The sequence below is a fragment of the Jaculus jaculus genome, chromosome X (genome assembly GCF_020740685.1).
Source record: "Jaculus jaculus isolate mJacJac1 chromosome X, mJacJac1.mat.Y.cur, whole genome shotgun sequence".
Lineage (NCBI taxonomy): Eukaryota > Metazoa > Chordata > Mammalia > Rodentia > Dipodidae > Jaculus > Jaculus jaculus.
Window position 1 is genome coordinate 58,155,782 of NC_059125.1, and position 23,155 is coordinate 58,178,936.

General features: G+C 40.5%; 1 protein-coding gene across 1 annotated transcript; it reads left to right on the forward strand.

The window, feature by feature from the left end:
* Positions 1 to 22,214: 22,214 nt before the first annotated feature.
* Positions 22,215 to 22,687, forward strand: LOC101612081 (non-histone chromosomal protein HMG-14-like). The gene has a single exon (XM_045140935.1). The coding sequence runs from the start codon at positions 22,246 to 22,248 to the stop codon at positions 22,549 to 22,551; it is 306 nt and encodes a 101-aa protein (XP_044996870.1). The 5' UTR covers positions 22,215 to 22,245; the 3' UTR covers positions 22,552 to 22,687.
* The last annotated feature ends 468 nt before the right edge of the window (positions 22,688 to 23,155 follow it).

The following is a 23,155-nucleotide window of genomic DNA, read 5'->3' on the forward strand; positions in this document are numbered from 1 at the left end:
TTTTGTCCAATGAGAATACTTTGCTAAATTGCAAATGATGAGGGTGGAGGGCACAGGACCCAAAAGACCCCACCACTGATTATGATTTGATTCTGATTAGACACAGTTTTGTTTTTCGAGGTAGGGTCTCACTCTAGCCCAGGATGACCTGGAATTCACTATGGAGTCTCAGGCTGGCCTTGTACTCATGGCAATCCTCCTACTTCTGTCTTCCGAGTGCTGGGATTAAAGGCATGCGCCACCAAGCCCTACTTCTAGGAGATTTTTTTTTTGAATATTTTATTTTATTTTATTTATTGGAGACAGAGAGGGAGAGGGAGAGGGAGAGAGAGAATGGGCATGCCAGAGCATCCAGATGCAGGTGCCACCATGTGCATCTGGATTATGTGGAACCTGGAAAAATCAAACCTGGATTCTTAGGCTTCACAAGCATGCACCTTAACTGCTAAGCCATCTCTCCAGACCGGCTTCAAGTTTTGTTTGTTTTATTTTTTTGTTTTGTTTTTGTTTGTATTTCGAGGTAGGGTCTCTCTAGCTCAGGCTGACCTGGAATTCACTATAGAGTCTCAGGGTGGCCTCGAATTCATGGCGATCCTCCTACCTCTGCCTCCCAAGTGCTGGGATTAAAGGCGTGCACCACCACGCCCGGCCTAGCTTCAAGTTTTTTATAAGATTCAGAGCATCACTTCCATTGTCTTTTTATTCCAACCTGTGAAATAGAAAATGTTTCACCTTAATCCCCTTCATCTTCAGTAGTTCCCAGCCACAGCACATTAGATTTTCAATAAATTGTCTTAAACTGAGTTACAGCTGACTAAACCAAAGCCCAATGAGAAGAAATTTATGCAATTTCTCCACAAAAGAATTATAACTGAAACTGTGGCCTCTGTATTCTCTGTTAACTCTTAGAACTGTATCATCCTGCCTTGGGATAGTACACATTCACACCTCTGGAAGTCCTTATAGTGTCCTGACTGTGTCACTGGTTCCAGTTTCTTTCCCTTACTGAGCTTCAGTGCTCTCATCTAATTCATGGAAAGATTACCATACATGATCTGTTATAGTTCTGCTTCTCGGCATATGTGACCAACACAGGGCATAAACCAGTGGGCCTTGAGCTAGGGTGAAGAGAGGAGGGAGCAGTTAGGGCCTGTCTCAAGAGCTGAATCACAATCTCTTCCCTTTCCCCTGACTCCAAATTTCCATTAAAAGATGTAAAATAATGTTTCCGGTTTGGGAAATCTTTGTCTGACCCATAAGCCTTTGAATCTCTGAGAAGTGAGACAGCATGTCCGGTCTGCAGGCTCTAATGCCTTATAGGGCTCGAAAGGCCTAAGTGGCTGGCAGGGCAAGTCAGGGAATTGTTGGCCTGGAAAAGTTTCCCAATTTCAGAGGATCTAATACTAGTGTAGAAGGGGGTGACTGCTGCTCAGCTCTGGGCAGATTGGCAGGCTGGGCTGAGCTGGTGTGCTCTGGAAAGGCCAGGAATGATGTCATAGGACTCTTTGGGCTGCAACAACAGGAAACCACTGAATGTTTACATTGGCTCAGAGAGGCCAGGCGGCCTGCTTTTTCTTCACTTCCTCAATCTATCTGTTTCCTCTGATTCAAATACTATGAAGAGGGTGCTCACTACACAGGCTAGGAAGCAAGGAAGAGAGGCCAAAAAGGAAAGCTTCCTTCCTAGTCCAGAGGGCTAGACCACTGAAGAGGGGAAAGGCTGGTTCTACCATAGCCAGGGCCTTAGGGTAGGGAAAGCAAAGCAATTGGGATGGGCTCTGAGCAGTCTACAGATCCACAGAATTTCATAATTCTCCCTAAGACTCAAGTTCTAAACCTGGAAGCTATCTTGATCTCAAATCCACTCATAAATTTTTGTTGATAAAACATAGTTGAGTTGGCATGGTGGCACATGCCTTTAATCCCAGCATTTAAGAGGCAGAGGTAGGAGGATGGCAGTGAGTTCGAGGCCAGCCTGAGACTAAATAGTGAATTCCAGGTCAACCTGGGCTAAAGCGAAACCTTACCTCAATTTTTTTTTAATAAAACATAGTTGAACCAGGCATGGTAGTGCACAGTTTTAATCCCAGTACTTGGGAGGCAGAGGTAGGTGGATCATCGTGAGTTCAAGGCCACCCTGAGAATACAGAGTGAATTCCAGTTCAGCCTGGACTAGAGTAAAAGCATTCATCGAAAAACTGAAAAAAAAGTTGAATCCATTTTAACTAATAGTGGAATTGAACAGAAAGCACTTCATCACGTGGTATGGTTGTATATATAGCAGTGTGAGATAAAGATGGAAAAGAAAGTTCTTGAGCTGGGTGTGGTAGTGCATGCCTTTAATCCCAGTACCCAGGAGGCAGAGGTAAGAGGATTTCTGTGAGTTTGAAGCCACCCTGAGACTACAGAGTGAACTCCAGGTCAGCCTGGGCTAGATAGAGGGAGATGCTATCTCAAAAAACAAAACAAACGAACACAAAAAGGGGGATGGAGGTACAGCTGTATGTGTTCTTTTTGAGATTCTACTATGAATTTGGCCAAGCATGATGGTGCATGCCTTTAATCCCAGCACTTAGGAAGCAGAGGTGGGAGGATCGCTGTGAGTTCAAGACTACTCTGAAACTACATAGTGAATTCCATGTCAGCCTGAGCTAGAGTGAGACCCTACCTTGAAAATCAAAAAATAAAAATATTCTTAATAATAATAAAGGAAAAAGAAAACATAAGGAGGAGGAAGAAAAGGAGGAAGGAAGATAGAGAAAGAAAGAGAATGGGGGAAGAGAAGGCTGGGGACAAAAAAAGCCCTTCGGAGGCACACCCTCAGTGACCAGCTCCCTCCAATCAGGCTTCCCTTCCTAACACTCCATTTAGCTATGATTTCATCAATGGATTAATCAACTGAAGATGTTCGAGTCCCCATTATCAAATTACCCATAGATATTGCTGAAGGACCAAGCCTTCACTAATAAGCCCCCTGGGGATATTTCCTACCCAAATTATATTAGGTATATTACTCCCTCAGACCTTAGGAAAATAGGAAGCATCATATCCAATAAGCTTTGGTTTCATGACTGTGCCAAGCACTCTACACAATGTTTTCACTATTTGCTGTAATCAGCTAAGTTAGAAAGCCTTAGTGATCTAGCCAAGAAGTATACACTATGGTAGTCACAGCCAAGAGGGACACAAGGGGATAATTTAGATTATTATCATCATCACTATCATCCTCACCATATTCATGATAATTAAAAAAATTAACTGGTAATTAAGTAAGTACTTACTATGTGTCAGGCAACTATTCTAAGTGCTTTGTCTAGGTTAATTCATCCTTAGAACTGTATGTAGTAGGTGTAGGTACTCTAAAATCATTCCCATGGAGGGCTAGGCATAGTGGTGTCCTCAAATCATGAGCCAAAATAAATCATTTCCTTCTTATAAATTACTTTGTCCTTGCAAACTTATATTCTAGTGGAACACATATGGATAGTAGATAGTATATTTGTTATCTGTCAGGTCTGTGATCCTAAGCTTGAATAATATGTTATTACTTAATTAACTCCTTTATTCAACAAATAACTATTGAGTAATTTCAAAAGACTATGTACTATGTATCATTTTGTTTAATCCATGAAACAATCCTATGAAAGAGGTACCATCATTAGCCTCAATTCTAGAGCAGAATTACTAAATTTAAAGAGATTTTAGTAACTTATCTTGGTCATACAACTAATAAGGAATAAAGTACAGGTAGTTTGGACTGGAGAGATGGCTTAAAGGTTAAGGCATTTGCCTTCAAAGCCAAAGGAACTAGGTTTACTTCCCAGGACCCACATAAGCCAGATGCACAAGGAGGCACATGCATCTGGCATTCATTTACATTGGCTGAAGGCCTTGGAGTACCCATTCTCTCTCTCTGAAATAAAGTTTAAAAAAAATTTAAATGAACAGGTAGTTTGATTACAAAGCTCGCCATCGTACTCATTATATTATAATACACCGCTTTTTAAAAAATACTTTTTTAAAGATTGATATTGTATATATGTAAGTACAATGATTGTGATGGGGAGGTAATATGATGGAGAATGGAATTTCAAAGCGGAAAGCGTGGGGGGTGGGGAGGGAGGGAATTACCATGGGATTTTTTTAATAATCATGGAAAACGCTAATAAAAACATTAAAAAGTAAAAAAAAAAATACTTTTTAAAAATTTTTGTATGGGCTGGAGAGATGGCTTAGCGGTTAAGCCTAAGGACCTGGGTTCCAGGCTCGGTTCCCCAGGACCCACATTAGCCAGATGGACAAGGGGGCGCACGCATCTGGAGTTCGTTTGCAGTGGCTGGAGGCCCTGGCGCACACATTCTCTCTCTATATATATCTGCCTCTTTCTCTCTCTATCGGTCACTCTCAAATAAATAAATAAAAATAAACAAAAATTAAAAAAAATTGTAGTCAGTGAATACAGTCAAGTTGGTACCGTTGTTAGCCTCCTCCCTGTCCTCCCCCCTCCATGATAGACAGAGAGGAAAAAAAAAATACTTTTAAGCCAGCCGTGGTGGCGCATGCCTCCGATCCCAGCACTCAGGAGGCAGAGGTAGGAGGATCGTTGTGAGTTTGAGACCACACAAGAGAGCAAAGGTAGAACCGGAACCACAAAAAAAAAAAAAAAAAAAAAAAAAAGGCAAACATAAATGCACACATTTCAATAGTATCTCTTAATATCAATGGCCTCAATGCCCCAACCAAAAGACATGGGTTTGCAGACTGGGTTAAAAAGCAGGATCCTACAATTTGTTGTCTCCAATTAATTCACCTTTCTACAAAGGATAGATATTATCTTAGGGTGAAAGGTTGGAAAATGGTGTTTCAAGCAAATGGGCCTAGAAAACAAGCAAGGGTTGCTATCCTAATATCTGACAAGGTAGACTTCAGTCCAACTTTAGTCAAGAAAGATAAGGAAGGTCACTTTATTTTGATTAAGGGCACACCTCCAACAGGAGGACATTACAATCCTAAACATATATGCACCTAACATGGGGGCTCCCAATTCATCAAACAAACACTATTAGAACTAAGGTCACAGATAACACCAAACACAGTGGTGGTGGGTGACTTACACCCTGCGCTCATCAATTGACAGGTCATCCCTGGAAAAAATAAACAGAGAGGCATCTGGACTAAATGAGGTTGTAGAAGGAATGGACCTAACAGATATATACAGGACATTTCATCCAAATGCTGCAGAATATACATTCTTTTCAGCAGCACATGGAACATTCTGTAAAATAGACCATATATTAGGACACAAAGAAAGTCTTAACAAATTCAGGAAAATTGAAATAATTCCTAGCATTCTATCTGACCACAATGGAATTAAACTACAAATCAGTAGCAAGAAAGGCTATAGAGCATAAACAAAATCATGGAAACTAAACAATACACTACAAAATGATGAATGGATCAATGAAGAAACCAAGAAGGAAATCAAAAAGCTTGTAGAGTCAAATGATAATGAGAACACAACATACCAAAATCTCTGGGACACAATGAAGGCAGTTCTAAGAGGTAAATTTATAGCCTTAAGTGCCTAGATTAAGAAATTAGAGAGGTCGCGAGTAAACGACCTAATGCTTCACCTTAAAGCCTTGGAAAAACAAGAACAAGGCAAACCAAAAATCAATAGGTGGGAAGAAATAACAAAGATTAGGGCAGAAATTAGTGAAATAGAAACAAAAAAAAATTAATGAAACAAAGAGTTGGTTCTTTGAAAGGATAAACAAGATTGATAAACCCTTAGCAAATCTGACCAAAGGAAAGAGAGAAGAGACACAAATTAATAAAATCAGAGATGAAAAAGGTAACATCACAACAGATTCCAGAGAAATTCAAAAAGTCATAGGGGCATACTATAAAAACATATACTCCACAAAGTATGAAAATCTGAAAGAAATGGATGATTTCCTTGATTTATATGACCTACCTAAATTCAATCAAGATGAGATTAATCACTTAAATAGACCTTTAACAAGCATGGAAATCCGAACAGTTATCAATAATCCCAATTAAGAAAAGCCCAGGCCCAGATGGATTCACTGCTGAATTTTACCAGACCTTCAAGGAAGAGCTAACACCATTGCTTCTTAAGCTTTTCCAGGAAATAGAAAAAGAAGGAATTCTACCAAACTCCTTCTATAAAGCCAGCATCACCCTGATACCAAAACCAGGCAAAGATAGAACAAAAAAAGAAAATTACAGACCAATCTCCCTCATGAACATAGATGCAAAAATTCTCAACAAAATGTTGGCAAACAGAATACAAGAGTATATCAGAAAGATCATTCACCCTGACCAAGTAGGCTTTATCCCAGAGATGCAGGGATGGTTCAATATATGCAAATCTATAAATGTAATACATTATATAAATGGGTCGAAGGACAAAAATCACATGATCATCTCATTAGATGCAAAGAAAGTGTTCGACAAAATCCAACATTCCTTCATGATAAAAGTCCTGCAGAGACTGGGAATAGAAGGAACATATCTCAATATAATAAAAGCTATTAATGACAAGCCTATAGCAAACATATTCCTAAATGGGGAAAATCTGGAAGCTTTTCCACTAAAATCAGGAACAAGACAAGGGTGTCCACTGTGCCCACTTTTATTTAATATAGTACTGGAAGTCTTAGCCATAGCAATAAGGCAAGAGACACACATAAAAGGGATACAAATTGGAAAGGAAGAGATCAAGTTATCATTATTTGCAGATGACATGATTCTATACATAAAGGACCCTAAAGACTCTACTAGCAAACTGTTAGAGCTGATAAAAATCTACAGCCATGTAGCAGGATACAAAATAAATACACAGAAATCAATAGCCTTCATATATGCTAACAACAAACACACAGAGGATGAAATCAGAGAATCACTCCCATTCACAATTGCATCAAAAAATAAATAAATAAAGTACCTTGGAATAAACCTAACCTAGGAAATAAAGAATCTCTACAATGAGAACTTTAAAATACTCAAGTGAGAAATTGCAGAAGACACTAGAAAGTGGAGAAATATCCCTTGTTCCTGGATTGGAAGAATCAATATTGTGAAAATGGCAATCTTACCAAAAGCAATCTACACATTTAATGCAATCCCTATCAAAATTCCAAAGGCATTCTTCATGGAAATAGAAAAAACACTCCCAAAATTCATTTGGAATCACAAAAAACATCAAGCCGGGCGTGGTGGCGCACGCCTTTAATCCCAGCACTCGGGAGTCAGAGGTAGGAGGATCGCCGTGAGTTCAAGGCCACCCTGAGACTACAGAGGTAATTCCAGGTCAGTCTGGACCAGAGTGAGACCCTACCTTGAAAAACAAAAAACAAAACAAACAAAAAAACAAAAAAAAACATCAAACATCTATAATAATACTGAGCAACAAAAATAAGGCTGGTGGTATCACCATACCTGATTTTAACCTATACTACAGAGCCATAGTAACAAAAACAGCATGGTACTGGCACAAAAACATACATGTAGATCAGTGGAACACAATAGAGGACCCAGATGTAAGTCCAAGTAGCTATAGCCACCTGATATTCGATAAAAATGCCAGAAACACTCATTGGAGAAAAGACAGCCTCTTCAGCAAATAGTGTTGGGAAAACTGGATATATATCTGTAGAAGGATGAAAATAGATTCTTCTCTCTCTCCATGCTTAAGAATTAAGTCCAAATGGATTAAAGACCTTAAACTAAAGACCTGAAACTCTGAAACTGCTAGAGGAAAAATTAGGGGAAATCCTTCAATATATTTGTCTTGGCAAAGACTTTCTGAATACAACCCCAATCGCTCAGGCAATAAAAATAGATTAATCAATGGGACCTCATGAAATTACAAATATTTTGCACTGCAAAGGACACAGTGAAAAAAACAAAGAGGCAACCTACAGAATGGGAAAAAAATCTTTGCCAGCTATATATCTGATAGAGGATTAATATCTAGGATATACAAAAAACTCAAAAAGTTAAATAATAAGGAATCAAACAAGCCAATCAAAAAATGGGCTATGGAGCTAAATAGAGCATTCTCAAAGGAAGAAATATGAATGGCATATAAGCATCTAAAAAAAATGTTCTACGTCACTAGTCATCAGGGAAATGCAGATTAAAACTATATTGAGATTCCATCTCACCCCTGTCAGATGGGCCACCATCATGAAAACAAATAATCATAAGTGTTGGCGGGGATGTGGAAAAAGAGGAACCCTTCTACACTGCTGTTGGGAATGCAATCTGGTCCAGCCATTGTGGAAATCAGTGTGGAAGTTCCTAAAACAGCTAAAGATTGATCTACCATATGACCCAGCTATAGCACTCCTAGGCATATATCGTAAGGTCTCATCTCATTTCCTTAGAAGTACGTGCTCAACCATGTTTATTGCTGCTCAATTTATCATAGCTGGGAAATGGAACCAGCCTAGATGTCCCTCAACTGATGAGTGGATAATGAAGATGTGGTACATTTATACAATGGAGTTCTACTCAGCAGTAAAGAAAAATGAAGTTATGAAATTTGCAGAAAATGGATGGATCTGGAAAGGATTATACTAAGTGAGGTAACCCAGGCCCAGAAAGCCAAGCGCCACATGTTCTCCCTCATATGTGGATCCTAGCTACAGATGATTGGGCTTCTGCGTGAGAAGGAAAATACTTAGTTGCAGAGGCCAGTAAGTTAAGAAGGAGATATAAAGGGAAGAGAAAGGAATGGAGGATGGTACTTAATAGGTTGGTATTGTATATATGTAACTACAATGATTGAGATGGGGAGGTAATATGATGCAGAATGGAATTTCAAATGGAAAGTGTGGGGGGTGGGTGGGAGGGTATTACCATGGGATATTTTTTATTTTATTTAAATTTATTTTGACTTTTATTTATTTATTTGAGAGCGACAGACACAGAGAGAAAGACAGATAGAGGGAGAGAGAGAGAATGGGCACGCCAGGGCTTCCAGCCTCTGCAAACGAACTCCAGACGCCTGCGCCCCCTTGTGCATCTGGCTAACGTGGGACCTGGGGAACTGAGCCTCGAGCCGGGGTCCTTAGGCTTCACAGGCAAGCGCTTAACCGCTAAGCCATCTCTCCAGCCCGGGATATTTTTTATAATCGTGCAAAATGTTAATAAAAATTGTGAAAAAAAGAAAAAAATACTTAAAAAAATTTTGTAGTCAGTGAATACAGTCAAGTTGGTACCATTGTTAGCCTCCTCCCTGTCCTCTCCCCTCCACGATAGACAGAGAGGAAAAAAAAATACTTTTAAGCCAGCCATGGTGGCGCATGCCTCCAATCCCAGTACTCAGGAGGCAGAGGTAGGAGGATCGTTGTGAGTTTGAGGCCACCCTGAGACTACATAGTAAATTCCAGATCAGCCTGGGCTAGAGCAAGATTCTTCCTCAAAAAGAAAAAAAAAAATTTTCCATTTTTGACATTTTCAAAATGTCAAAACATTATATACATGGATATAATGTATTTTGATCATTTCCCTCCCTAATTATACTCGCTTATCCCCCTGTCATAAAGACCATTCTTCCTCATTAGTCCTCATCTTACTTTTATGTTGTTTTTTTTCTTACTCAAAGTAGGGTCTCACTATAGTCCAGGCCAACCTGAAACTCAGTCTGTAGTCCCAGGTTGGCCCTGAGCTCACAGCTAATCCTCCTACCTCTTTCTCCTGAATACTGATATTAAAGGTGTGCTATGCCAACCCACCCAGCATTTTCCTGCCTTTTTTTTTTCAAAACAGGGTCTCACTCTATCCCCAGGCTGACCTGGAATTCACTATGTAGTCTCAGGGTGGCCTCGAACTCACAGCAATCTTCCTACCTCCACCTCCCGAGTGCCATGATTAAAGGCGTGCATCATCATGCCCAGCTGTTTTTTGTTGTTGTTATTTGTTTGTTTGTTTTGCTTTTTGAGGTAGGGTCCCACACTAGCCATGGCTGACCTGGACTTCACTATGTAATCTCAGGGTAGCCTTGAACTCATAGTGATCCTCCAACCCCTGCCTCCCAAGTGCTGGAATTAAAGGCATAAACCACCATGCCCAGTTTTATGTCTTTTAAATTAATTGAGTTAAATTAGGGTTCTTTGCATGATCATGGGTTATTTACTATGGAACAGGCAACTTGCCAATGGCTATACCACTGATGACTTCCCCTCTTTCAGCAACCATTAGCTATCATTAGCTATTCTGAAAGGTGTGGGGTCTCAGATGTCCTTCTGTCCTCAGATGCCCTTCACCTAATGGTGAAGTATTGACAGACTCAGTCTTGAGCAGAAAACCACAGCTGCTATGAGTTATAACAGTCATGTTGTATACTGAAGACAGCTTTTATATCCCTCTTCCCCATCCTTCTGTTTTTTAAGTTCTTTCAGGTTTCCTTGTCCACAAGGTTCCCTGAACTTTGGAGAGGGTGGTTTAGATGTTCTGTTTGAGTCTCAGCACAAGCAGTCACTTCTTCTCCCCCTTCATAGCAACGTTTGACTGTCATTCAGTCATTAGAGAGGAATACTTGGCATCTCAAGACACTCCACAGTTTATAACAGAATGTTGACTGACCCCATCATGTGCAGGTCTTATGTAGGTAACCACAGCTATTGTGAGTTTCAAGAGTGCAGTAGCCTTGCCATGTCCAGATGCCAGAGTTCCACAGCACCTCTCCACAACCTTCAGCATTTTTTTTGTTTTGTTTTGTTTTGTTTTGTTTTGTTTTGTTTTGTTTTGTTTGAGGTAGTGTCTCACTGTAGCCCAGGCTGGCCTGCAATTCACTAGTTAATCTCAGGCTGGCCTCAAACTCATGGCGATCCTCCTACCTCTGCCTCCCGAGTACTGGGAATAAAGGCGTGTGCCACCACACCCGGCTCCTTCAGCTTTTATATTCTTTCTTTTCTTTTTTCTTTTTTTTTTTCCTGAGGTAAGGTCTCACTCTAGCTCAGGCCTTACCTGGAATTCACTATGTAGTCTCAGGATGGCCTCAAACTCACAGAAATCCTCCTACCTCTGCTTCCTGAGTGCTGGGATTAAAGGTGTGTGCCGCCATGCCCAGCTTTGTTGTTGTTGTTGTTGTTTGTTTTTCAAGATATGTTCACTCTATATCCCAGGCTGACCTGAAATTCACTATGAAGTCTCAGGGTAGCCTTGAACTCACAGTGATCCTCCTACTTCTGCTTCCCTAGTGCTGGGATTAAAGGCATGCACCACCCCACCTGGCTTACATTCTTTTTAAAAGAAGTTATTTATTTCTATGTGTGTGTGTGTGTGCACATTCATGCATGTGCATGCACACCAGGGTCTCTTGCAACTACAAACAAATGCCAGAAGCTTGCACCACTTTTTGCATCTAGCTTAGGAATTGAACCCAGATCAGCAGGCTTTGCAAGCAAGTGTCTTTAACCATTGAGCAATCTCTCTAGTCCCCAGCTCTTACATTCTTTTCATCCCATCTTCTGTGATGGTCCCTAAACCCTGGAGGTGATGATGTATATGCCTGATTTAGGGCTTAGCACTCATCAGTCACACATTTGCAGTACTTGGCCAGTATGATTCTCTGTGTTGGTTGCCTTCCACTGCCAAATTAAAAAAAAAAAAAATGCTTTCCTTACCAGGGCTGAGAGCAGAATTGATCTGTGGATAAATATATAGAAGACCATTTAGCAACACTGCCATTTAGCAATATAGCAATGGTAGGTTTTACCCTATGGCTTACTACATTTTCCCTAGCCATGGACTTTTGGCCTGGTTTTCAGTACCAGGCATGTACTTCCTCCTGTAGAGCAAGCTTCAAAGTTAATCATATAGCTGTTGGTCACCTCCATAACTGTCATGCTAAAGGAGGATAGAAGAAACCTAGCTTCTTCTAGGCAGTTTCACTTAGAGATTGAGGCTCAAAGAACCAGAAGATACCACCTCTCCCTGGCACAAGGATGGAAATGAAACTTGCGTCTGATTGAAACTGACCTGCAGTGTCCTCTGTTGCCTGCAGTCTAGCACACTACAATAAACAGCCCAGGTGGGCTGGCCCTGACATCTGCCCTCCAAATCTACAAATCAATCAGGTCTTCCCTTGAAAACTTGAATCTGATGCTATAAAGGCTGTGCTCTTCCTGTCCATCCCTCTCTCTTAGCCTGACCCTCCGTGTGTGGGGTCTTTTGTCCTGTGCTGTTTGGACCCACGTGAGTCTGGGGAGAGCATGAGTCTGGGGAGAGCTTGGCACTGATTCTTGATCTGAACTTTTCTGTTTGCCTGTGCTTTGGGTTTGGAGTAATTTCTCACTTTGATTGTTTGTATGATTTTCCTCTGGCCTCTGAATGTTTCTACTTCGCTTACACTTCAAATCTATCACATGGGTGCTCTCTCCAACTCTAGGCTTGTTACTTGTGTAATTTCTTTAAACTCGAGGTAACCATGGGTGTAACTCTCTTCATTAATCATTTCTTCTCTGACTCTATTGTTTTCTACTTGGATATCTGCCCTCTCATTTTTCTTTGACCCTCACTGTTTGTCCTCTTCTCTCCATGGGAAATCACATGGCAGGTGCCATGCAGGTCCGCCTATGCCTCCCAAAACAAGCTCCTAGATTCTACTCTTCAAGTGTTTGTGGCTCTACTGTAGTCCCTCTTCAAAAGCCCCAGTTTCTCTTAAATGAGCTTTATGAGCTCCCTTCCATGTGTTTGTGGCTCTACTGCAGTCTTTCTCTAAAAACCTCAATTGTTCTTAACGGGAATCTTATAAACTATGCAGTGTTTTCCACATGAGAGTGTATTTCCTACTTCTCACATGTGTATGACTCTGTTGTAGCCTCCCTTTCTAGATCACAATCTCCCTTAAATAAACTCCAAAATTTGTGATTTTCCTCTAAGCTTAATAATTCATAATTTATTCTTCTGGGTTTATCCTTTTTAATTCTTTATTAAAGGTAGGACAGAATTCAAAACTTGAGGTTCATTAATTCTGATGGACCCCTCCTGAACCCCAAAATCCTGTATTGATTCCACTATTGCACTGGAGGGCACATCTTTCCTGGTGAGTCAGTATTGTAGAATTGAGGATTCATCACAGGGTGATATTGTTGATGACTTTTCCCTACCTGCAGCCTGCATAGCACATTCTAGCACTATGAAAACTATCCAGCAGGAAGGATATAGTTCCCACTTCAGCCGCAACTTGATTTCTCTATGTCCTGCACCTGATAAATATGGCATCTTCAACAACATGGTCTTACCTTTCAGTTCTGGTGGGAAACCAAGAGCCATGCAAATAGCCTGCATTATTTGGGGGACCTCGGATGCTTCCCTGACCAAAAACTCATTGGGACATATTTCATGTCTGGCAGCAACATTATTGTTTGATAGCCTATGGCTATTGTTATGGGTTCCAGTGTCACACAAGTAAGGCCATTGATTCACAGAATGTGAAGCAAAGTTTTATTGGGTAGAAAGAAAGAAAAAGAGGAAAGCTGGCATACCAGCTTTGGCATCCCAGAGTTCGGGATCTCAAGATGCAGCCCTTATCTTTTTGGAGTGTCAGCTTTTATTGGAAATAACCACATGATGTTTATAGTAGATACAGGATTGGGAGTAATACCACAAAATTACATACTGTTAAACAGAGGGGTGGCTATTACAAGAAGTCACAGGGTTGGTAAATAGGTCACATAGGCGGAACTGAGGCAAGAAATATTCTATGCTATGTAATCACAAAGATATCTAGAAACAAAGAGATACAGGGAGGTCATGGTTCATTGCACAGAAGGAATATCTTATTCCTTAGTTAACAGTAAACACCTGCATTGCACAGAGGGCTCATCCAATTCCTTTCACATTCCATTTTCCACTACTAGGAACGAATTACCCATCAGTGTAATATACTTCCTGTGGTAATTTGAATGGATGTCCCCCAATAGACTCAAGAGCTTTATTAAAGCTGTAACTGGGATTTCCAGCCACCTGGCTGGAAGAGGTGTCATTGTGGGCAGATTCTGGGGTCCAGCCCTAAGGTGCTACTGGGGGTGGATCTGAATTCCAGCCTAAAATATGCAGAGTGAGTTCTGTCTGGGTCCCTGCTGTTTTGCTGTTGGTGTTTTGTTACTGGTTGCTTGCTTTGTGGTGATGGTGGTGATATTTCCCTCTGTGTGTATCTGTGAAAGGGGCACAACTTCTCCTGCCATTATGGAACTTCCCCTGGATCTGTAAACTTTAATAAATCCCTTCCTCCATAACTGTGCCTGGTTTTACAGTTCATCCCAGAAAAGTGAGGCTGACTTCTTATATATATACATACATATATATGTACATAATATATTACTAAATAGTAAGTTTTTTTAAAAAATTTTTTATTTATTTATTTGAGAGTGACAGACACAGAGAGAAAGACAGATAGAGGGAGAGAGAGAGAATGGGCGCGCCAGGGCTTCCAGCCTCTGCAAACGAACTCCAGACACATGCGACCCCGTGTGCATCTGGCTAACGTGGGACCTGGGGAACCGAGCCTCGAACCGGGGTCCTTAGGCTTCACAGGCAAGCGCTTAACCGCTAAGCCATCTCTCCAGCCCAATAGTAAGTTTTCATAAGGCTTTTTCACAACTCCTAAACCTTTTAGTTAACCCTATTTCCAACTTCTCAACATCACTGCTTAATAACCCTTTCCAGCTCCAGTATTATCCCCACTGTTTTCATATTACATATGTTAAACTACCTTCTCCCTTAAGACCTCTCCCCCAGCCAGTTAGCCTTTTTCTAATTTATGGACTCTGAAGATACACCCACCAAGTTGTACTCACCAGTCTGGAGATTTGAAGCTATGATCAAATATGACATACAGAGAATATGTGGCTTTTTTCTTTTGAGCCCAAGTTTTCTCACTCAATATAATTTTTCCAGTTCCATCCATTTTCCTGCAAATTTCATAATTTCTTCCTTAGAGTTGAATAAAATTTCATTGTGTATATGTACCTCATTTTTATTATCTATTCAACAGTTGATGGATATCTACGTTAATTCCATTTCTTAGATATTGTGAATAGAGCAACAGTGAACATAGATGTGCAGATATCCCTGTAATATGATATAGAATTCTTTAGTATAAGCCCAAAAGTGGTATGATTACGTCATATGGAATTTCTATTTTTCGATTTTTTATAATATATTTATTTGTTTTGAGAAGGGGAGAAAGAGGCAGAGAAATCTCAAGTATAAAGCAAGCAACCAGTAACAAAGCACCAACAGCAAAAGACTCAGAGCAGAGACCCAGGCAGAACCCACTCTGCATATCTTCATCTGGAATTCAGATCCACCCCCAGTAACACCTTAGGGCTGTATCCCAGGATCTGCCCACAGTGACACCTCTTCCAGCCAGGAAGCTGGAAATCCAAGTTACAGCTTTAATTAAACTTTTCAGTCTATTGGGGGACATCCATTCAAATTAACACAGGAAATATATTACATTGATGGGTAATTCTTTCCTAGTAGCCATAGGCTATCCAACAATAATGTTATTGCCAGACATGAACTATGTCCCAATAAGTTTTTGGACAGGAAAGCCTCTGAGGCCCCCCAAATAATACAGGCTATTTGCATGGCTCCTGGTTTCCCACCAGGACTGAAAGGTAAGACCATATTGATGAAGATGTCATATTCATCAGGTGCAGGACATAGAGAAATCAAGTTGGGGCTAAAGTATGAGCTTCCTTCCTGATGGATAGTTTTCATAGTACTAGAATATGCTATGCAGGCTGCATATAGGGTGCAACAGGGACTCTAGCCACTCACTGCAAAGGAACTACAGGCACATGCGCCACTTTGTGCATCTGGCTTATGTGGGTACTGGGAAATCGAACTTGGGTCCTTAGGCTTTGCAGGCAAGTGCCTTAACTACTAAGCCACCTCTCCAGCCCTATTTTTAACTTTATTATTATTATTATTTTATTACTATTTTGGTTTTTCAAGGTAGGGTCTCACTTTAGCCCAGGCTGACCTGGAATTCACTATGTAGTCTCAGGGTGGCCTCAAACTCATGGTGATTCTCCTACTTCTGCCTCCCAAGTGCTGGGATTAAAAGCGTGCACCATCATACCCAGCTCCAGCCTTAAGTTTTAGATTTTTTTTTTAAAAAAATGGATCTATCATCTATGTGTGTTCATGTGTGTGTGTCACAATACATATTTGGAGGTCACAGGACAACTTTGAAGTATCTGTGCCTCACTTTCTTTCAGACAGGGTATTTTCCTGCTGCTGTAAAAAAAAAAAAAAAAAAAACATAAATAAATAACTGTCAGACTGCAAACCATTCTCCTAGCTCTGCCTCCTATTGTTGTAGGTACACTGGGATAACCAATGAATATACCACTTTGTACCCAATCCAGTTTTACATGAGTGCTGGAGAACTGAACCCATGCCAGTAGGCTTTGAAAGCAAGTACCATTAATGGCTGAGCCAATTCCCTAGTCCTATTATTAGCTTCTTGAGGAACATCCACAATGATTTCCATAATAGCTATACCAGTTTATAGCATGCCCCCATCCTAACTGGTATTTTTTTTTTTTCTAACTGGTATTTGTCCTTTTTTTCTTGATGCTGGCTATTGTGACTAAAATGAAATGGAATCTCAAGAGGATTTTAATTTGCATTTTTCTAATGGCTAATAATGTTGAACATGTTTAAAATTTATCCTATTTTAGTCATTTATTTGAGAGAGAGAGAGAGAGAGAATGGGCACACCAGTGAACACTGTTTTGAATATCTATTGACCATTTGTAATTCTTATTTTTTAAAAAAATATTTTATTTATGAGAGTGAGGGAAGTACAGGTATGCCAAGGCATATTACCACTAGAAAGAAACTCCAGACGCATATGGGCCTGGTTTTATGTGGGTACTGGAGAATAAAGCCAAGGCCACAGTCTATACATGCAAAAGTTTTCCACTACTGAACCATCTTTCCAGCCCCGTAATTAATTCTTCTGAGAGCAGTCTTGTCACTTTCATAGACCGCTTTTTATTATTTTATTTGAGCAGGGGGTGGGAGAGAATGGACATGCCAGAACCTCTAGTACCTGCAGACAAACTCCAGATACATGTGGCACCATGTGCACTTAGCTTTATGTGGGTACTGGGGAATTGACCCTGGGTCCTTAGGCTTTGCAGGCAAGCACCTTAACCACGGAGCAATCTCTCCAGAACATAGGCCACATTACTTTTCAATTTTTTTTTTTTTTTTAGTTTTTTTGAGGTAGGGTCTCGCTCTAGCCCAGGCTAAACTGGAATTCACTACAAAGTCTCAGGTTGGCCTGTAACTCACAGTGATCCTTCTACCTGCCTCCTGAGTGCTGGGATTAAAGGCATGAGCCACCACACCCAGCTAGTTTAATTTTTATTTATTTATTTATGGGGGGGATAGACACACTAGGACCTCTAGGCACTGCAAACAAACTCCAGATGAATTCCAGTCTAAAAATATGTAAAGTGCATGAGTTTGTCCTGAAATTCCTGAAGTGTGCTATAGGGTGTGGCTTTTGGGTTTTGGCTTGGGGACTCCCTCTCTCTCTCTCTCTCTCTCTCTCTCTCTCTCTCTCTCTCTCTCTCTCTCTCTCTCTCTCTAAGCTTGGACTTGTGAAAGCAGGCCAGCTTCTTCTGTCATTATGGAACTTCCCCTGGATCTGTAAACTTCATTAAATATCTCTTCCTCCATAACTGTGCCTGGTTTGGAAGTTCATCTCAGTGACCCAAACCTGTTTGCTACAGTAAGTGGTACCAGAATGTGATGTAGCTGAGATGAATCTGACCATGTGGATTTTGATCCTTTGGAACTTTTGTTTCCTCTCCAGCCCTAGGCCACTTTTTAATTCTTTTTATTTTATTGACAACTTCAATAATTATAGACAATAAATCACGATAATTCCTTCCCCTCCCCAACTTCCCATTCACAACTCCACTGTCCATCATATTGCCTCCCCCTCTCAATCACTCTTTTATTTTGAGGTAGGGTCTCACTGTAGCCCAGGCTGACCTATAATTCCCTATGTAGTCTCAGGGTGGCTTCAAACTCACAGTGATCCTCCTACCTCAGCCTCCTGAGTGCTGGGATTAAAAGTGTATGCCACCGCACCCAGCTCTAATTAACCACTCTTATTTTAATGTCATCATCTTTTCCTATTATGAGGGTCTTGTGTAGATAGTCCCAGGCGTTGTGAGATCATGGATCTCCAGGTCATTTTGTGTCTGGAAGACTGCATTATAAGCAGTCCTACCCTTCCTTTGACTCTTAAATTCTTTCCACTTCCTCTTCTACAATGGACCCTGATCCTTGGAGGGTGTGATAGAGATGATTCAGTGCTGAATATTCCTCTGTCACTTCTTCTTAGCACTATGGTGTCTTTTGAATCATCCCAGAAGTTGTCAGCATATAAAAAGAGAAGCCTCTCTAACCAAAAGTGAGGATATCATTACTATACGGGTATGGACACTAAGAGAACTGCTTACTGGGCAGTTTGGTGAGCACAATATATACATTTAGCCAGACACCAGCAAGCATTACACCCCTAGGGCTCATGATCTCCTCCATCATAGGTTTTTTATTACCACTCATGTATTCCCTCCCATAGAGAGGGCCTCAAATCCAATTAGTGAGCAATTGGTTTCCTCCATAACAAACGTGCTACTATTGCACCTGTTGAGTTATTTTGCCTGGCTGGCAAAACTTAAGGCTTGCAGTATCCACTGCTGTTTATCTCCACTGATGACTTTTCTCTTTCCCATGGAGCTGCATGCAGGATAGCTTTTTCCATCTTTCTGTCACCTGGTCTTCATGAAGGAGGTTTTCAGCTCAGCTCCAGCAAGATTTCTCAGTGACCTTGTAGTCCAGGCATATGAAGTGTTCAGCAATAGGGTCTTACCATTTTTTTTCCTGGTAGGAAACAAAGAGCCTCAACACTAATATGTAATGGTATGGGGGTATAACAGATCCCTTGGACAACACCTCACGGGAAGGCATCCCATCTCTGGCACTGGAAATTTTCTAGTAACCATCTATGGCTTCTGGGTGTGCCATTATCCAAAAAAAGTAGGTTTCCATATGACTTATTCATACCCTCTTATATTTTGATTAACCCTCCCCCCCATACTTCCTTTGTTCAATCTCTTCCCCTGACCTCAGTTAGGCCTTTCCACCCTCCGCCCCAGTTATCTGTTTTTCTACTTACATATATACAATACCATCCCCTTCAGTCCTCCCCTCTCCTCCCTCCCTTATAGCCTCTTTCTAGCTTACTGGCCTCTGCTACTGAGTTTTATTTCAACTCACATACAAATCCAAACATTTGTAACTAGGATCCACATGTAAGAGAGAACATGCGTTGCTTGGCTTTCTGGGCCTGGATTACTTCACTTAGTATAATACCTTCCAGGTCCATCAATTTCCCTGAAAATTTCATAATTTTATTTTTCTTTACTACAGAATAGAACTCCATTGTATAAGTTCATTATCCATTAATCAGTTGAGGGACATCTAGGCTGGTTACATTTCCTAGCTATTATGAATAGAGCAGCAATAAATGTAGATGTGCAACTATCTCTAAAGTAGTGGAATCAGCCTTTAGGATATATGCCTAGGAGTTGTATACCTGGGTCACATGGTAAATCTATTTTTAGTTGCATCAGGAACCTCCACACTGATTTCCACAATGGCTATACCATATTCCATTCCCACCAACAGCGTAGAAGTGTTCCTTTTCTGCATCCTTGCCAGTATTTATTGTCATTTGTTTTCTGGATGATAGCCATTCTGACAGGAGTAAGATGGAATCTCAAAATCATTTTAAATATTCTATTTATTATTTATTTATTTATTTGAGAAAGAGAGAGAGGGACAGACAGACAGACAGAGAATGGGTGTGCTAGGGCCTTCAGCCACTGCAAACAAACTCTAGATGCATGTGCCACCTTGTGCATCTGGTTTATGTGGGTCCTGGGGAATTGAAACAAGGTCCTTTGGCTTTGCAGGCAAACTCCTTAACTGTTGAGACATCTATCCAGCCCTCAAAGTAGTTTTAATTTGTGTTTCCCTGATAGCTAAGGATGTAGAACATTGTTTTAGATATTTATATGCCATCTGTATTTCTTCTTTGGAGAATTCCCTCTTTAGTCATATAGCCCATTTTTAATTGAGTTGTTTGATTTATTGTTATTATTTTAGTTCTTTGTATATCCTGGATATTAATCCTTAGTCAGATATATAGCTGGCAAAGATTTTCTTCCATTCTGCATGTTACTTCTTTGCTTTATTCACAGTGTCCTTTGCTGTATAAAACATTTTTAATTTCATGAGTTCCCAGTGGTTGATTAGTAGTTTTATTTCCTGTGCAACTAGGTTATATTCAGAAAGTTGTTGCCTATGCCAACATATTGAAGGGTTTCCCCTACTTTTTCATTTACTAGCTTTAAAGATTCAGGTCTGATATTAAGGCCTTTCATCCATTTGTACTTAATTCTTGTGCATGGAGAGAGATAAGGATCTATTTTCATCTTTCTGCATGAAAATATCCAGTTTTCTCAGCACTATTTGTTGAAGAAGCTATCTTTCCTCCAATGAGTATTTTGGGTATTTTTGTCAAAGATCAGGCGGCTGTAGCTGCCCAGACTTATATCTGGGTCCTCTATTCTGTTCAGTTGATCTACATGCCTGTTTTTGTGCCAGTACCATGCTGTTTTTGTTACTATGGCTCTGTAATATAGCTTAAAGTCAGGTATGGTGATACCACCAGCCTGATTTTTATTTCTCAAAATTGTTTTAGATAATTAAGCCTATTTGTGCTTGGAGATGAATTTTAGAATTTCTTTTTTCTATTTCCATAAAGAATGGTATTGGGGGCTGGAGAGATGGCTTAGCAGTTAAGGCACTTGCCTGCAAAGCTTAAGGTCCCAGGTTTGATTCTCCAGGTCCCATGTAAGCCAGATACACAGGGTGGCACATGCATCTGGAGTTCGTTTGCAGAGGCTAGAGGCCCTGGCATACACATTCTCACTCACTCTCTCTCTCTGTCCTTCTCTCTGTATCAAATAAATAAATAAAGATAAATAAATCATGAAAAAAAGAATGGCATTGGAATTTTAACGGGGATTGAATTAAATGTGTAGATTGCTTTTGGTAAGATTGACACTTTCAAAATATTGATTCTTCCAATCCAAGAACATAGGATGTCTTTCCATTTCCTAGCGTCTTTTGCAATTTCTCTTTTCAGTGTTATAGAGTTTTAATTGGTTAAGTTTATTCCAAGGTATATTATCTCAACATAATAAAGGCTATTTATGACAAACCTGCAGCCAACATAATAATATTAAATGGGGAAAAATCTGAAGCTTTTCTACTAAAATCAGAAACAAGACAAGGGTGTCCACTGTCCTCACTTTTATTTAATATAGTGCCTGAAGTCTTAGCTATAGCAATATGGCAAAAGACACACATAAAAGGGATACAAATTGGAAAGAAAGGGGCTGGAGACATGGTTTAGTGGTTAAGCACTTGCCTGTGAAGCTTAAGGATCTCAGTTTGAGGCTCAATTTCCCAGTATCCATGTAAGCCAGATGCACAAGGTGGCATATGCATCTGGAGTTTGTTTGCAGTGGCTGGAGTCCCTGATGCACGCATTCTCAATCTCTCTCTCTCTCTGTCACTCTCAAGTAAATAAAAATAAATAAATTGGAAAGGAAGAGATCAAATTATCATTATTTGCAGATGATATGATTCTATACATAAAAGACCCTAAAGACTCTACCAGCAAACTGTTAGACCAGATAAACACTTACCGCAATGTAGCAGGATACAAAATAAACACTCAGAAATCAGTAGTCTTCATATATGCTAACAAGAAACACACTGAGGAAGAAATCAAGGAACCACTCCCATTCACAGTTACATAAAAAAAAAAAAATAAGTACCTTGGAATAAACCTAACCAGGGAAGTGAAGGATCTCCACGATGAAAACTCTAAAATGCTCAAGGCAGAAATTGCAGAAGACACTGGGAAATGGAAAAACAACCCATGTTCTTGGATTGGATGAAGTAATATTGTAAAAACTTCAATCATATCAAAAGCAATTTTCAGGCGGGAGGCGGAGCGGCGGCGGCGGGCAGGCAGCGTAGCTTCGGGAAGGTTCTCGCGCGCCCCGGCCTGCAGCATCCGCACGCGCCGCCAAGATGCCCAAGAGGAAGGTGAGCTCGGCGGACGGCGCGGCGAAGGACGAGCCCAAGCGCAGGTCGGCCAGGCTGTCCGTGAAACCGGCTCCTGCGAAAGTGGAAGCGAAGCCAAAAAAAGCAGCGGGAAAGGATAAACCTTCAGACAAAAAAGTGCAAGCAAAAGGGAAGAGGGGAGCAAAGGGCAAGCAGGCTGAAGTGACTAAGCCAGAGACTAAAGAAGACCTACCTGCCGAGAACGGAGAGGCAAAGAGCGAGGAGAGTCCAGCCTCTGAGGAAGCGGGAGAGGAAGACGCCAGGGCTGAGTAGTCATCCACCGTGTCCATCAGCATCCCTGTCTCCTTCTTGTACAATCCAGAGGAATATTTTTATCAACTATTTTGTAAATGCAAGTTTTTTAGTAGCTCTAGAAACATTTTTTAAAAGGAGGGAATCCCACCTCATCCCATTTTTTAAGTGTAAATGATTTTTTAAGAGGTGAAATCATTTGCTGGTTGTTAATTTTTTGGTACAATCAGAAAATAGTGGGATATTGAATTATGGGAAGCTTTGACTGTCTTGGGTGTCAGCTTAACATTCCATAGGTGGGGGGTTAGTTTTATATCCTACAATACAAAGCATACTAAATGGCAATTTGGAGTCACATTTGTGCATTTAATATGTCTTGAATATTTTCAATTACTCCTAGTCTGTGTTTTTAGTAGAGCCGTTTCCTAAGAAAAAAAACAAAAAAACCACTCCTTGGTCACTGCCCTGTTGTCAGCACTGTGTGCCTCTGTGACATCTCTAGTCGTGGTAGTCCAGTGTTCTTAATAATTTTGATAACGTACTGTGAAAGATGAAAAATTTGCATTTGCAGTGTGTATGATACTAAAATTGTGAACCAGTGGGAGTTGAGTAGAGATTGTGAGCA

Coding starts and splice junctions, on each gene's coding strand:
- LOC101612081 (XM_045140935.1), top strand. CDS start 22,246: ATGCCCAAGAGGAAGGTGAGCTCGGCGGACGGCGCGGCGAAGGACGAG.